Source organism: Prionailurus bengalensis, chromosome C1 (assembly GCF_016509475.1).
Source record: "Prionailurus bengalensis isolate Pbe53 chromosome C1, Fcat_Pben_1.1_paternal_pri, whole genome shotgun sequence".
Classification (NCBI taxonomy): domain Eukaryota; kingdom Metazoa; phylum Chordata; class Mammalia; order Carnivora; family Felidae; genus Prionailurus; species Prionailurus bengalensis.
The window spans coordinates 41,286,459-41,301,249 of record NC_057345.1 but is presented as its reverse complement, the minus strand read 5'-3'; the positions used below and the strand labels follow the sequence as shown (position 1 = coordinate 41,301,249).

Genomic DNA, 14,791 nt, shown 5'->3' with positions numbered 1-14,791 from the left:
TTAATGGGTTTGTTGGGTAGATTAAATGAGATGATGTATGTTAAGGTATTTATTGTGGTACCTATCACAGTAAATGGTAGCTACCGTTACTACTACTACTGCTGCTACTGCTACTGCTATTGCTACTACTACTTTTTCGTTTAATGATTTCCAAATCCTGGCTAATGTTACTGATTAATGTTACTTGTAATATACTCTTTGATAGTTCCAAGTGAAATAGGGACGAGAGAGAGAGAGAGAGAGAGAGAGAGAGAGAGAGAGAGAGAGAATAAGAATTGTTGCCAGCTGTCTTTTCCTGGAAAGGAATCTTTTAGTCCAAGATTGTTTTCTCTTCTTTTTGGTTTTTAAAACCCTTTTGTTTGTGAAATGAAAAATGTACTCTTTTAGTTATTTTTGTTGAGCAGATATCTGTCCCTTCCCCCGACTTTATGTATGTATGTTGGTTTTTAATGTATTTACTTAGTTTACTTATTCACAAAATCCTAACATCTGGAAACCACTGAGACTCTTAGAGGTGGCATTATACACCCAAGGTCACAATGTTTGCCTTCTTTATTCTCACCCCTATATCTCTGCTATTTTTCACCAAGAAGTTTAGAGGTTAGCCAGGAAAAAAAGATTAATCCCATAGAACAGGAAAAATGTAAGCTTTCAAAATAATTATAAACCTAAAGATAAACTTTTGTTCTTAAAAATTAAATGATAAATTACTCCTACTTCTAAAATTTGGTGATTGCAGGGGCACCTGGGTGGCTCAGTAGCTTGAGCGTCTGAGTTCGGCTCACATCATGATCTTGTGTTCATGGGTTCAAGCCCCACCTTGGGCTCTGTGCTGACATCTCAGAACCTGGAGTCTGCTTTGGAGTCTGTGTCTCCCTCTCTCTCTGCCCCTTGCCAGCTCACGCTCTGTCTCTCTCTGTCTCTCAAAAGATAAAACATTAAAAATATTTTTTTTAATTTAGTGATTACAATAGAGATAGAAGGACATCAGATATTTTGAATATTTTGCCTCACACTGGGGTCTTTTTATCATTTATCCTTGTGAATAGACACATTGCAGACTGAAAGAATACTAAAGCAAATGCAGGTTACTCAGTTTCTGCATATACTTTATTTTGGCTTGCAAAAGTTCTTTTACAAGTTTTTTACAAGTTCTTTTACTCTCTCACTGCCCTTCCCCCACACGTGTGCTCCTTCTTTGTTTATTATTTATTAATAAATAATTTATTATTTAATAAATAAATAAACATTTTTTAAAAAACCTAGTTTCCCTTAGGGCACCTGGGTGGCTCAGTTGTTTAAGCATCTGACTCTTGATTTCAGCTCAGGTCATGATTTCAGTTTGTGGGACTGTGTCTTGTTACATGGTCTGGAGAAGTTCGTACTCAGTGAGTCCTTCCAGTTTCTAGACAGGCCTCTACTTCACATCAGTCATGATCAGTATCTTAGAAAATTCTTGCCAAAGTCTTAATCCCCCACTTTGGGCAAAAGTGCTTTGTCATTCATCCAGGATACATTCCCCAGTGTTTGGACCAATGCTGAATAGGTCGTTTATTCTGATGAAGAAAGTGTAGAAAAACTCCAGTAAACTATATTTAGCATATTCTTTATACACAAATGTCATGTGTTTTATTAATGTCTTTCACAGTGTTAAAGTATTCACAGTATTTCAGTCAAACTTGACCTAACTCAACACTGTTGCCATGTGTGTCATGACTTCTTGTAAGAGCTGTGGCAGAAAACAAGCATGAAGCAGGTTTTCTAGTCCCTCCAAGGAAATGAGCCAACTCCTTCTCCCTCATTACCATTCTACCACTCAGGAGAACATCTGTACACTGGCTGTGCCTCAGTTGCTGTGGTATCAGCAATAACAGGCGGAGAAGGAAAGAGAAGGGAAAGCCTAAAACAACAGCCATGACTAGGCTGGTCCCCAGGCTGTGTAGTTATAAAAAAATATCTTTTATGGCTAACGTGTAGAATTTCCTGTAACTCTGGATTTTTTTCCTCTTCAAGATCAGAGTTGTTATATTTCTAAAGGACTGATTTTCTTTATGCTTCTTCCCACCCCCTTTACCTGCTTCCTCCACCTCATGACTGTCTTGGTAACAAAGCAACCAAAAGTAATATATGACTTTCTGCCCCTCTTCAGTTTATGTCCATGGTACACTGATTTTTAGAGGTAAAGGCACACTTTACACATTTAAATGGCTATGTGGGCATACTTTTATTTTTTTTCTTTCCAATTTTATATTTAAGTTATAGTTAACATACAGTGCAATAGTGGTTTCAGGTGTAGGATCCAGTGATTCATCACACACTTTTGTTTTAAAACCAATTTGATGTAAAGATGAAGATTTAAGGAAGAATAAGGGAAGTTTTTCAGTGCCTGTTTGCTTGCTCTGTCTTACCCTGTCTGTTGCACTTCTCTTTGCCTTCCTTTGTTTCTGTTTTCCTATATCAAGTAACAATTCCTATAAACATTCTTTGACTTTATTGGTAGTCATTATGCCTGAATAGATGAAACATAGTTCAGAGTAGATCAGTTTATTCCTGCTGAAATGTTAATCCATTTAGCAGTGCACTGTGATCAAACAGAAAACTTCTCGTGCCTGGGAGCAGGTTAAATAATTATGTTTGCAATTCCTGTTCCTTCTGCCTGGAATGTCTTTCTCTTTCCCACCTCCATATATTCCTTGTTTAAAAGACCTATCTCAAATGTAATGGCTTCTTCTCCTAGAAGAAGCCTACAACATGTTCTTGTTAGACTCCTTGTTAGACTGTAAGATTTTGGGGGGGTAAGAACTGTATTTTCTTGGACTTGATATTCAAGAAATGTTTTTGACCATTCATTCTTCATTGGATAAGCCATATTCACTTTTTTTAAGGACTTTACAATCTAATAATGGTGACATATCAATCACAGATAACCATAATACAAACTAGAATGCAGTCACTGCCACAAAGAAGGAAGAAATCACTTCTTGCTGTGGGAATTAGAGACACCTAGGTTATCCCAGGCTTTGTGGATTAGGCAACATTTAAAATGTGCCATGAAGGATGAGTGTGAAATGTGAAATTAATGGCACCTGGCTTTTTTTTTATTTCTTGATGGCTTTATTAGAAATAGTTTAAGTGCATGGGAACTATATGATTTGACATATTCCAAAGCCTTAAACCTAGAATTAGTTTTCTTGTTTTTGATCTGAAATCATTCATGGCTTGATTTATACAAAAGAATGTAATGTATGTGTGTCAGGGGTGAGGTATCAATTTGTTCACTATCTTTGTGGACTTAAGTCACAAATTCAGGAACTGATATTTAGGATTAGGTATTTTTCATCTGTCTGAATGTTTGTACCAACCAAAAGAAGGCATGAAATTCTGATGTATTTCTGTCCTATTGGATTGATTTTCTTTATTCATTTTAGCCACAGATCCCTTTGCTTCTGTTTTTGGAAATGAATCATTTGAAGATGGATTTGCTGACTTCAGCACATTATCAAAGGTAATCTGCAATGATTAAGTGGGAAAGTAAAATATACTGTGTTTCTACCAGTGGAACAATCCTTCCTTTCAGTTATGTAGCCCTCACAGACATTGCAACTTGATTTCAGCAAGTTACTGTAAATGTTGTTTTCAGATAGAAATGATAGATAAGATGGGGCGCCTGGGTGGCTCAGTTGGTTGAGCATCTGACTTTGGCTCAGGTCATGATGTCATGATTCATGGGTTCAAGCCCTGCATCAGGCTCTGTGCTGACAGCTCAGAGCCTGAAGCCTGCTTCAGATTCTTTTTAAAAAAATTTTTTTAACATTTATTTATTTTTGAGACAGAGAGAGACAGAGCATGAACGGGGGAGGGTCAGAGAGAGGGAGACACAGAATCGGAAACAGGCTCCAGGCTCTGAGCTGTCAGCACAGAGCCTGACACGGGGCTCGAACCCACGGACCGCGAGATCATGACCTGTGCCGAAGTCGGCCGCTCAACCGGCTGAGCCACCCAGGTGCCCCTAGATTCTGTGTCTCTGTCTCTCTCTGCCCCTACCCCACTCATGCTCTGTCTCTCTGACTGTTAAAAATAAACATGAAAAATTTTTTGAAAAAAAAAAAAGAAATGATAAGATATAATTAAAGTAGACATATTTCAATACATAAAGATGGTGGTGATGGTACAGGTAATTATAATTTTCTACTGACAGTTTAGCTCAACAGCTTCATTTTAAGAGTTTTCTGTCTTTTTTTAAAAAGTATTTATTTTTGAGAGAGAGTGAGGCTGGTGGGGCAGAGAGAGAGAGAGAGAGAGAGTGGATCCAAAGCAGGCTCCACATTGCCAATGCAGAGCCCAAATTAGGGCTGTTTAACCTACTGAGCCACCCAGGCACCCCAAGTCTTCTGCATTTTTAAACATATTTCTTCCAGTTGAAGAGGCACCTGGGTGGCTCAGTCAGTTAAGCATCCGACTTCGGTTCAGGTCATGATCTCACAGTTCATGAGTTCAAGCCCCGTGTCGGGCTCTGTGCTGACAGCTCAGAGCCTGGAGGCTGCTTTGGATTCTGTGTCTCCCTCTCTCTTTCTGACCCTCCCCTGCTCACGCTCGCTCTCGCTCTCTCTCTCTCTCTCTCTCTCTCTCTCCCTCTCTCTCTCAAAAATAAATAAACATTAAAGAAAATTAAACATATTTCTTCCAGTTGAACTACATTTCCCCCCTGTTGACTATCTGGGTCAATAGCTGTAAAATCTGGGCATCATTCTATCTTCTCTGCATTGGTTACTTCATTTTATGTTTTGAGGCTGTTAGGGTTAGTAGTAAGAAATTTAACACACATAGTCCAGCTCTGTATGTCCACTACCTATTTTCCAGTGTAGCTCTAGGATTGATTCAGACCAAAAGAGTAAAATTAGAGTATATGTAAAATTGTCTATATCATCGGTTCTCAGCTGGATGTTATTCCCCCCGCCCCCCACCTTCAGTTATTTGGCATTGTCTAGAGACATTATTGGTTGTCACAACTGGGGAGGGGGACTACTCATATCTAGTGGATAGAGACTAGGGGTGCTGTTAAACATTCTACAGCACAGTGTCTGTCTCCCCACAACACAGAATTACGTACAGCCCACATTTTAAGTAGTACTGTAGAAAAACACTGGCCTAAATATGATCTAAACCCATCATGTTTGATTCATTATAGAAAAGTGAATCTTTCATTACTCCCGGTATTAGAAAGGCACGTTAAAACTTGTCATTCCATGGGATCAGTTTGCTTTTAAAAATTAACTTTCAAGTTGTTTTTAATGTTTTTCAAGATGCTATTTTCTTTGGCGTTAGTATTAAATCTTTCCTATATTTAAGTACATTGGGAAGTGTGGAATCAGTATTTTTTTTCTTTATCATTTGGATCAAATATTCACTTGAGGAAAAATATATAGTCCCTTTAAAATGGACCTCAGGTGGTATTGTATTTCCTGAAGCTTGAAAAACTTAAAAAAATTCTTTTAATGTTTATTTATTTTTAAGAGAGAGAGAGACAGAGTGTGAGCAGGGGAGGGGCAGAGAGAGAGGGAGACACAGGATCCGAAGCAGGCTCCAGGCTCCAAGCCATCAGCACAGAGCCTAATGTGGGGTCTTGAACTCATGAGCCAAGAGATCATGACCTGAGCTGAAGTCCAACGCTTAACCAACTGAGCTACCCAGGTTCCCCAAGCTTGAAAAACTTTTAATCCAGAGTTGGCTTGTTTTGGTATGATATGTTGCTTTTAATAAGTAGTGATGTTATAATCACTACTCATATAAAACAGTTTTTAAAAAATTTTTCCCTTTTGGCCCTGAATGCAAAGGTTAACATGTCAGTGCTCTCCGAATTGAAATAAATAAAGCTGCATAATAATGAAGATCATTCTTTTAAATGTTACATGACCATATATAATTTGGTTGGTATAATTTATATAACCACATATAACATTTCTTTTCAAACAAAGGTCAACAATGAAGATCCTTTTGGTTCAGCCACATCAAGCTCTGTCAATAATGTGGTCATTAAAAAAAATGTGCTTGAGGAAACATCAGTCAAAAGTGAAGATGTACCCCCAGCACTGCCACCAAAGACTGGAACTCCAACAAGACCCTGCCCACCACCACCTGGTATGAGAGTTGGTATCTTTCTTAAGTCAACTGAGATGCTTTTTCTCCTTCTGAAAAATATTGGTGTGGGTCTCATAGACTTAGATAAAGGGCTTTAAACAAAACAAGTCAAAAAAGATGACAGAAACTGTTCTGACCTCCGTACAGAATTACAGACATGTGCCTAAGAGGCTAGCATGGGTAACATGAACCACTTTTCTGGCAAGAGCTCATTTCTTTTTAAATCATTGTAGAGTGGCAGTAAATGGAAAGGACAGTATCAGTGAAATGGCTTGCTTTTTGGAAACTCATTGATTACCATTTACCCAACAGTTTTCTCACTTTGGTGCTTTAATTAAATTAATTTCTGTAAGAGAAGATTAAGTTGAAGTCCCCTTCTTTTCCTGCCCAATGCAAAAGTCTTCCTTAAATCCTTTGATGTGGCAATATATTGCCTTTTGGTATCCAGAATTCAGCAACATAGCAATTTAAAAGAAGGTATTTTTCTTGAAGCAAAGTATTATCTTACCTCACTTAGTAAGAGATTCCTTTATTTTCTGAAAGTAATTTTTTTGGTCCAGGAATAAATTCTTAATGTTTTTAGTTTTTAGTTTTGTTTTGTTTTTAACGAAGATAGTTCACAAGAAGTGGCTAAAAAGGCAATCCCTGAGTAGACATAGTGCTGCTAGGCTGTTATGTGAGAAGACCTATCTGGTACATGGTTATTTTAATCACGTATCACTCCTTGGCAAATTTTTAGCCACAGTAGTTACAGATTTTTATGCTTGCCTTTCATAATAACCTCCCTGTGGTATTTCTTGGGCAGATTATTTTTTTCTTTTTTGACTTAAAAAATTGCATGTACAATTGTTAATACTCAATTGTCTGTTGGAAAATCAGGTAAACAAAGTAAATGATTTCTATCTTTTAAGGAAAAAGAGCCTATATTATATATTTCTAGAAGGTAAGATTGTCAAGAGTATATTAAAAAACAAATAAGTCAACAAATAATCCCATTGAAAAATGGGCAGAAGACATGGACAGACATTTCTCCAAAGAAGACATTCACATGGCCAACAGACATATGACAAGATGCTCAGCATCACTCTTTGTCAGGGAAGTGCAAGTCAAAACTACATGATGTCACCTCACACTTGTCAGAATAACTAAAATCAAAAACACTAGAAACACAAGTGTTGAGGTTGTGGAGAAAAAGGAACCTTTGTGTACTGTTAGTGGGAATGCAAGCTGGTGTGGCCAGTGTCAAAAATAGCATGGACGTTACTCAAAAAATTAAATATAGAAATACCATGTGATCCAGTATTTCCACTACTGGGTATTTACCCAAAGAATATGAAAACACTAATTTGAAAAGATTTATCCACCCCTACTTTATAGCAGCATCATTTACAATAGCCAGGATATGGAAGAGCCCAGATGTCCATCAACTGATGATTGGATAAAGAAGATGCAGTATATATATATATATATATATATATATATATATATATATAGTGGGATATTACTCAGCCATAAAAAAGAATGAAATCTTGCCATTTGCAACAACATGGATGGATCTAGAGAGTGTAATGCTAAGTGAAATAAATCAGAGAAAGACAAATACCATATGATTTCACTCATATGTGGAATTTAAGAAACAAAACAGATGAATAAAGGAAAAAAAAAAGAGACAAACCAAGAAAGAGACTCTTAACTGTAGAGAATAAACAGATCATTACCAGAGGGGAGGTGGGTGGGGGATGTGTGAAATAGGTGCAGGGGATTAAGAGTTACAGTGATGAGCACTGAGTAATATATTAGAATTGTTGAATCACTACACTGTACACCTGAAACTAATATGATACTTTATGTTAACTATAATGGACTTAAAATTAAGAAAAAAACACAAATGAGTCAATTAGCTTAAGTTTTTTTGTTTTTTGGTTTTTTTTTTAATTTTTAACATTTATTTATTTTAGAGAAACAGAGTATGAGCAGGGGAGGAGCAGAGAGAGACACACACAGAATTCGAAGCAGGCTCCAGGCTCTGAGCAGTCAGTGCACAGCCTGACGTGGGGCTGGAACTCACAAACTGTGAGATCATGACCTGAGCCAAAGTCGGATGCTCAACCAACTGAGCCACCCAGGCGCCCCTTATTTAAGTTTTATACCTATGTGATGCCAACAGAGAAATTATTTTTTTAAATCCTAAGTAAAATAATATATAATCTAAGGATTTTCAGCAAAATGAGTATACATCACTATAGAAGTGTCAAGGAAAAAAGGATGGTTTGTTGGAGAGAGCTTAAAGAGACTGGGAGCTTAAAGATCTGGGTGCTAAATCTGAGTGTCCTCAGACTAGCTCTGTGATCTTGAGTGTGTAATTTCTTTAAAAAAAATTTTTTTAAATGTTTATTTTTGAAGGAGAGAGAGACAGAGTGTGAGTGGGGGAGGGGCAGAGAGAGGGAGACACAGAATCTGAAGCAGGTTCCAGGCTCTGAGCTGTCAGCACAGAGCCCAACGTGGGGCTGGAACTCACAAACCGCGAGATCATGACCTGAACCGAAGTTGGACGCTTAACTGACTGAGCCACCTATGTGCCCCTTGAGTGTGTAATTTCATATGTCTGAGCCTCAGCTGTCTGAGCTGTTAGATGGTGACAAAAACTCCAATTTTGCCTACCTTCACAGGATTGTTAGAAGGATCGATTTGAACATCTTTTGTAAGCTGCTACAGTGATGAAAAGACTCTGTTATGATTGCTATTAGCAGCTTAAAAAATTTTAGGAAAAATACGTATTTGAAAATATTTAACACCTGTATGTGTCATTTTCCTTCAAGAAGTACTAAGTTAAGACTTTAAAATTAGAGAACTTGTTTGAAAATGGTGATGAGTTGAGCGACAGCAAAACACTGTGGTTTGATCAAAAATTAGTTTATCAGCAACCACAAAAGTTTAGGCCCTGGGCTTCAAAACATTCTCTTCATTCTTCAATTTGAAATATCGTAGGTGGCAAAAAGGAGGTGGGGTACACCAAGGTAAGTTTTAATCATGTTCCCAGGTATTAGATAGATAGATTGATCCAGAGAAAAATCAGAAGAATATAGTCTTTTATTTTATTTTATTTTATTTTTACTTTTACTTTTATTTTTTTAATTTACATCCAAAATAGTTAGTGTATAGTGCAACGATGATTTCAGGAGTAGATTCCTTAATGCCCCTCATCCTCCTTCCCACACCCCCTCCAGTCACCCTCTGTTTGTTCTCCGTATTTATGAGTCTCTTATGCTTTGTCCCCCTCCCTGTTTTTATATTATTTTTGTTTCCCTTCCCTTATGATCATCTGTTTTATCTCTTAAATTCCTCATATGAATGAAGTCATATGATATTTGTCTTCCTCTGACTAATTTTGCTTAGCATAATACCCTCCAATTCCATCCACGTAGTTGCAAATGGCAAGATTTCATTCTTTTGGATTGCCAAGTAATACTCCATTGTATATATACTGCATCTTTATCCATTCATCCATTGATGGACATCTGGGCTCTTTCCATAGTTTGGCTATTGTTGATAGTGCTGCTATAAACATTGGGGTCCATGAATCCCTTCAAAACAGCATACCGGTATCCCTTGGATAAATACCTAGTAGTGCAATTGCTGGGTTATAGTCATTTTTCAGAGGTCATTTGCCCTTACTCCTGCTCTATCAGGCTGAGGTTATAACAGCAAAGACCATTTCTGTCTTTATTTTTTGTCATCTCTTCCTGTTTCATCCTTTCCTCTCTCTTCTTGGGAACATGCTGCTTTGGGGAAGACAGGATTTACTCTCTGGGCAGAAATGATTCCTGGCCCATTCCTTTCCCCTTTGCTGTTTCTTCATTTAGCAACATATAGCTGGAATGTATTTGAGAGGTTGTGTCTTAAAGAGTTGAGGACTGACCTTTGGTGTGGTCATTAAAGACCATACTAAAAAATGTGCTCTAGGCACTCACCTCCCTTCCCCCACCCCCAGTTCTTTAATGCTCTCTGTGTTCATGTTCTTCTGTGTTTGTTTGCCATTTTTGCATGTTGAGTTAATTGTAATGATTTTGATCCAGGGAAAAGACCCATCAACAAATTGGATTCTTCTGATCCTTTTAAACTGAATGATCCATTTCAGCCTTTCCCAGACAATGATAGCCCTAAAGAAAAAGATCCTGATATGTTTTGTGATTCATTCACTTCTACTACTACCACTGCTACCACTACCAATAAAGAGGCTGACCCAAGCAATTTTGCTAACTTCAGTGCTGTAAGTACTGTGAATGGGCTGGTTGGGGGAAAATATTTCCATTTACAGTTTAAAAGGTTTTCAGAGATTACTTTGGAGTCTGCCAAATTTGCATCATTTCAACTAAATTTACCAACATACAAAAAATGACCTATATTCCTCTCCCAACCAAAATTTGTTTGATTCTGTTTTGATGGTTCTAACATTGTTCCATTGCACAAATGATTTTAGTAGTCTTAGTTCTTGTGATATATACCAGTTGTTTTGCAAACCCTTCTCTTAGTCTTAGTAAACATATAAATGAAATCTTGACAGTTATTATTTTGCAAATTGTAATGGATGATGGGCCATTAGAGAGTCATTTGCTGTCTGCCCGCTGGATGAATAATGGCAATAATGAGCTTATGTATTTGTAACTGTGTATGTGTGTTTGTGTATAAAGTTTTCGTGATTTCTGGAGACCTGTCAGCAAGTATTATATGAGAGGATAAGGCCAAGGATTCTTTGAATAGAAGGCAAAACTCTGTTTTTTATAAGATAGTATTTTTAAAATGTAAATGTTGGTTTTATGAAATAAATACAATTGTCAAGCTAAACAATCTTTAATTATTTGGAGGGCTCTAATTCACAATTAGAAATTCCATATATTCCATATTTACTCTGCATTCTCCCAGAGCTGACTGAAATAGGCAGACCATTAAAAACACTGGAAAGATGCTGTGATAACCCATAGATAAGGGCTATAAGATCACAGAAATGGAGTAACCAACTATGGAGGTGTCACTCTGGAGGGACAAAGCAGTGATATATATTCCATCATTATTTACATAAAAACAAAGCTTTTTTTAAATAAGAATCTTCGAGTAGGTAACAGAAGCTTCATTTCCCTAGATTTTTTTTAGACAACGACTTTCATAGTGCCTCTTCTATAATTTTCCTCTGCTTACCACCTTAGTCCCTTGAGATGTATTTGGAAATAGAAGATCTGGGTAACCCTGGCCACAGTCTGTCTCATGTCTCCCTCGGTATAGCATTGGGTCATTCAACCAGGCAATGTATCCTTATAGCTCTTTCTGGTTGGAGAGGAGGTAGCCAGGAATCTGCATGCAGACAAAATTAGACTAAGCTACCTTTCATTCTTTTCTTTTTTTCCAGCTTTTGACTATGTACTCCATAGTCAGAAGTCCAGTGGCTTCTTCTGAATGTGAAGGAGCAGAATAAGAATCAATATTTTGAATACTAGAAAATGGAGTGTCAGAATTATACTGACTTAACTTTGTTACATAGAATTTGAGTTGTTTCAAGCAGAGAATCCAGAAATTGCTCTCTTTAGGAAATTATAATCTGCTTATTATAAAATACCTTCTGGCTGTGGTATTTAATATCTTAAATATGATTTCAGCAAGTCAGAATCTTATTGGAATAAGTCTTGAACAATAGTAGAGGCATTATGCTTATTTTATACTTCAGAATTTCAATATAGTATAACGCAACTCATAATAAAAATGCCTGCCTTTTTTCATTATGAAAGATTTGTTAAGTATTGTTAAGTTTCAAACTCCCTCTAACTCACTAGGGAAAAAGCTACCATCTTCAAAAAGCCTGACAATTTCTTTAATTTCATCATGTTATGGTATTCCTTTGTATGACAAGACTTCAAACCAAGGAAAACTTTTTTATTTTGTATCTGTCAGTGTTGCTGTTTTGGGTAGATAAAAATATTTCCCTGACTGATGTTAAGGTTTAAGGTTTATTAATGTTAAGTGTATAGTTTTATTTAGACTGCATCAAAAAGTTCTCAGTGCCTGCAAAAATCTTTACAATGCATTAAAAAAATAATTTGGTCCACTTCTTGTTTAGTATACCCAGTATGCTTTTTTTATGTATAGCAAAATCAGCATATTCTTGCTACATAGTTTTTCTGTACATGAGAGCAAGGGTAAGGTAGGAAATCATCAGTAGGATTAAGCTGAAATGATTGATCATGTGAGGATGCTCCCTGAGGTTGAAGTAATTAGTGTTTTGCATTACATTAAAAGGCTAGCCTACCTGTTTGTAAATGTCCTAATTCACCTTAAGCATTTCTACTTTTTAAAAGTGTTTTAATATTTAGTTTTATAGACTTTCTATCAGTAGACTGTAATAACTTTTAAAATTAAACCACATTTAATAACTGGTAAAACTAAGTGTGTTTTCAGGGAAAAAAAATTAACAGGTAGCAAATAAGACTATTCCCAGAGTCCTTGCAGGTGAAACAAGTATTTAATGTCCTTTGTAACAACTGTTTTCCTTCTTTTTGTTTGTTTTACTCATTAACTTGTTTATCTGTCTTTTAAATGGCAGTATCCCTCTGAAGAAGATATGATCGAATGGGCCAAGAGGGAAAGTGAGAGAGAGGAAGAGCAGAGGCTTGCCCGATTGAATCAGCAAGAGCAGGAAGACTTAGAACTGGCTATTGCACTCAGCAAATCTGAGATATCAGAAGCATGAAGAATTCTCCTGTCCTTTGTCAACCATACAGTATTCTTCTTCCTGAATACTGAAGCTCTTTACAGTGTGTATGAAAACTACCTATGAGCATGGGAATACAAAAGGTTTGCAATTCCTGTAAATGTGACAAAAGTTTGTTTTGGTTTTTTGTTTTTGTTTCTTACTCCATTTCAGATTTGTCTTTTTTTTTTCTTTCCACCTATAAAAGCAGTAACCCAGTCAGACAACTTCACCTACACCCCTATTCTGGTGTGCATTTACTGTGAGCTTTTGCCTGCCTGTGCTTTTACTTGTAAAGCTAGAGTACCCAAGCTTCTGCCTTCTGGAATATACAGAAATAGTTTCATCCCTGTGCTACCCTTGTTCTGTAGTTACTCTGATGATAGCCAGTGGGGTTCTTAAAGTTTGCAGTACTCTTCTCTGATTTGAATGGTTGAGGGAGGGGAAGGGAAAGAACATCCTATTTCTTTTATGATAGTGAAAATTGGCTAGTTTAAAGTATATGTTTGTATTTCCTTATAATTAATACCGTTCAATTTGTTTTTTATAGACAAGGAAAAATATTTTGCGTAAATTGACTCCACTATTGAAAAAGGAATGCTTTAGATTGAACCATTACAGCTTCAGATTCAATCTTGTCCTAAATAAAAATGTTAAAGCCTCATGTGTGAAATATACTTTTAAAAAAATTTCTCTGGATTTAAAGAATTTTAGATGAACAGATTACCTCTCCATAATTTTAAGTACTAGATAGTGGAGAAAACCGTATCACTTAAAGTATCGTCATCAGTATAAGGTAAGCAAAAATCTTAACATGGCAGCCATTCTGCCATTGGTATGGCACTGTCCTCCTTAGTTCATGGTAGGTTTATTTTTGTACTTTGCAGAAGAAACTTTAGCAAGCTAGAACTGGAAGGTACTTTAAATTTTTGTATACATATATTTTTGTTTCCTTTAATGAAGGCTCACTTACTTGAACTGTAAAAACTTCCACTGAATACAAATGAGAAGTGACATGTATTAAATCATATTATTGTTTTTTGTCCATCTTTGTGGTTTAAAATAGTTAATTCTCTTCCTGGGTTTGTTTGTTTGTTTGTTTGTTTGTTTGTTTGTTTGTTTTTTAACCTATAAAATTGGCAGGCTAGCAAAAAAAATCTTTTTTTTTTTAATTGGGAGAGAAGAGACCTACCAAATTGTCAAAGCTCTTCATGTGTTCAAAGCCTGTCTCCTGTAAAACTGACCTAGCAGACAAGCTGAATTTGAAATAGACTGTGGTGTAGGCTGTAAATTGTAGAATAACCTTAGTTTTCTTTTAACATCAGTAATTGACTTAGATAATGTATTGAATACCAAGATGAAAAATGCACCTACAAACTAAAAATCTCTGTGGTCACCAAGTCAAGGTGGTATTGATCTGTGTTAATCAGAGTAACTTATTGCCTAGCCTATGAATAAATTCCAAAATATCCAATTCATTTTATCTTGAAATGGTGCTTTTTTTTTCTCTCCACACACAATTTAAAACAAACTTAAACCACATTCTTGCACTGCTTTTTTCTACTTTTATAAATTGAAACATTTCAGCATAGAAGTTATACATACGAAGCAAGGGCTGACTCATAATCGTAAGTGTTTAATTTTGATAAACTAATCCAGTGACCTAAGGATATACTACAAAAGTTGATTGAGAGGGTAGTGTTGGGAGTTGTTAGGTAGTGGTTTTGGGGGTTTTTTTCCTTCCCCTTAAACTTCAGGAAAAAGGTAAGTTGACTTGAATAACCTTCTTTTGCACTGGGAAAATGAACAGATGTATGAAATGCTTTTAAAATATTTTTTTTAATTAAAAAGCCACTCTGGAAAATATTAAATATCTGTAACTTATAAACACCAACTTTCGATGTAATAAATGTA

At 36.3% G+C, this 14,791-nt stretch overlaps 1 protein-coding gene across 4 annotated transcripts in view; it reads left to right on the top strand.

The window, feature by feature from the left end:
* The window catches only part of EPS15 (epidermal growth factor receptor pathway substrate 15), a 151,504-nt gene extending 137,149 nt beyond the window's left edge, over window positions 1–14,355 (top strand). For 2 of the 4 annotated variants that reach the window (XM_043578752.1, XM_043578751.1), the window contains exons 22-25: window positions 3,429–3,505; window positions 5,976–6,138; window positions 10,215–10,408; window positions 12,731–14,355. In XM_043578752.1, coding sequence (XP_043434687.1) covers window positions 3,429–3,505; window positions 5,976–6,138; window positions 10,215–10,408; window positions 12,731–12,877 — 581 coding nt within the window. In that variant the 3' untranslated portion in view covers window positions 12,878–14,355. The remainder of the gene's footprint in view (window positions 1–3,428; window positions 3,506–5,975; window positions 6,139–10,214; window positions 10,409–12,730) is intronic. The other 2 variants (XM_043578754.1, XM_043578753.1) reach the window with 1 other exon arrangement.
* Window positions 14,356–14,791: the final 436 nt, after the last annotated feature.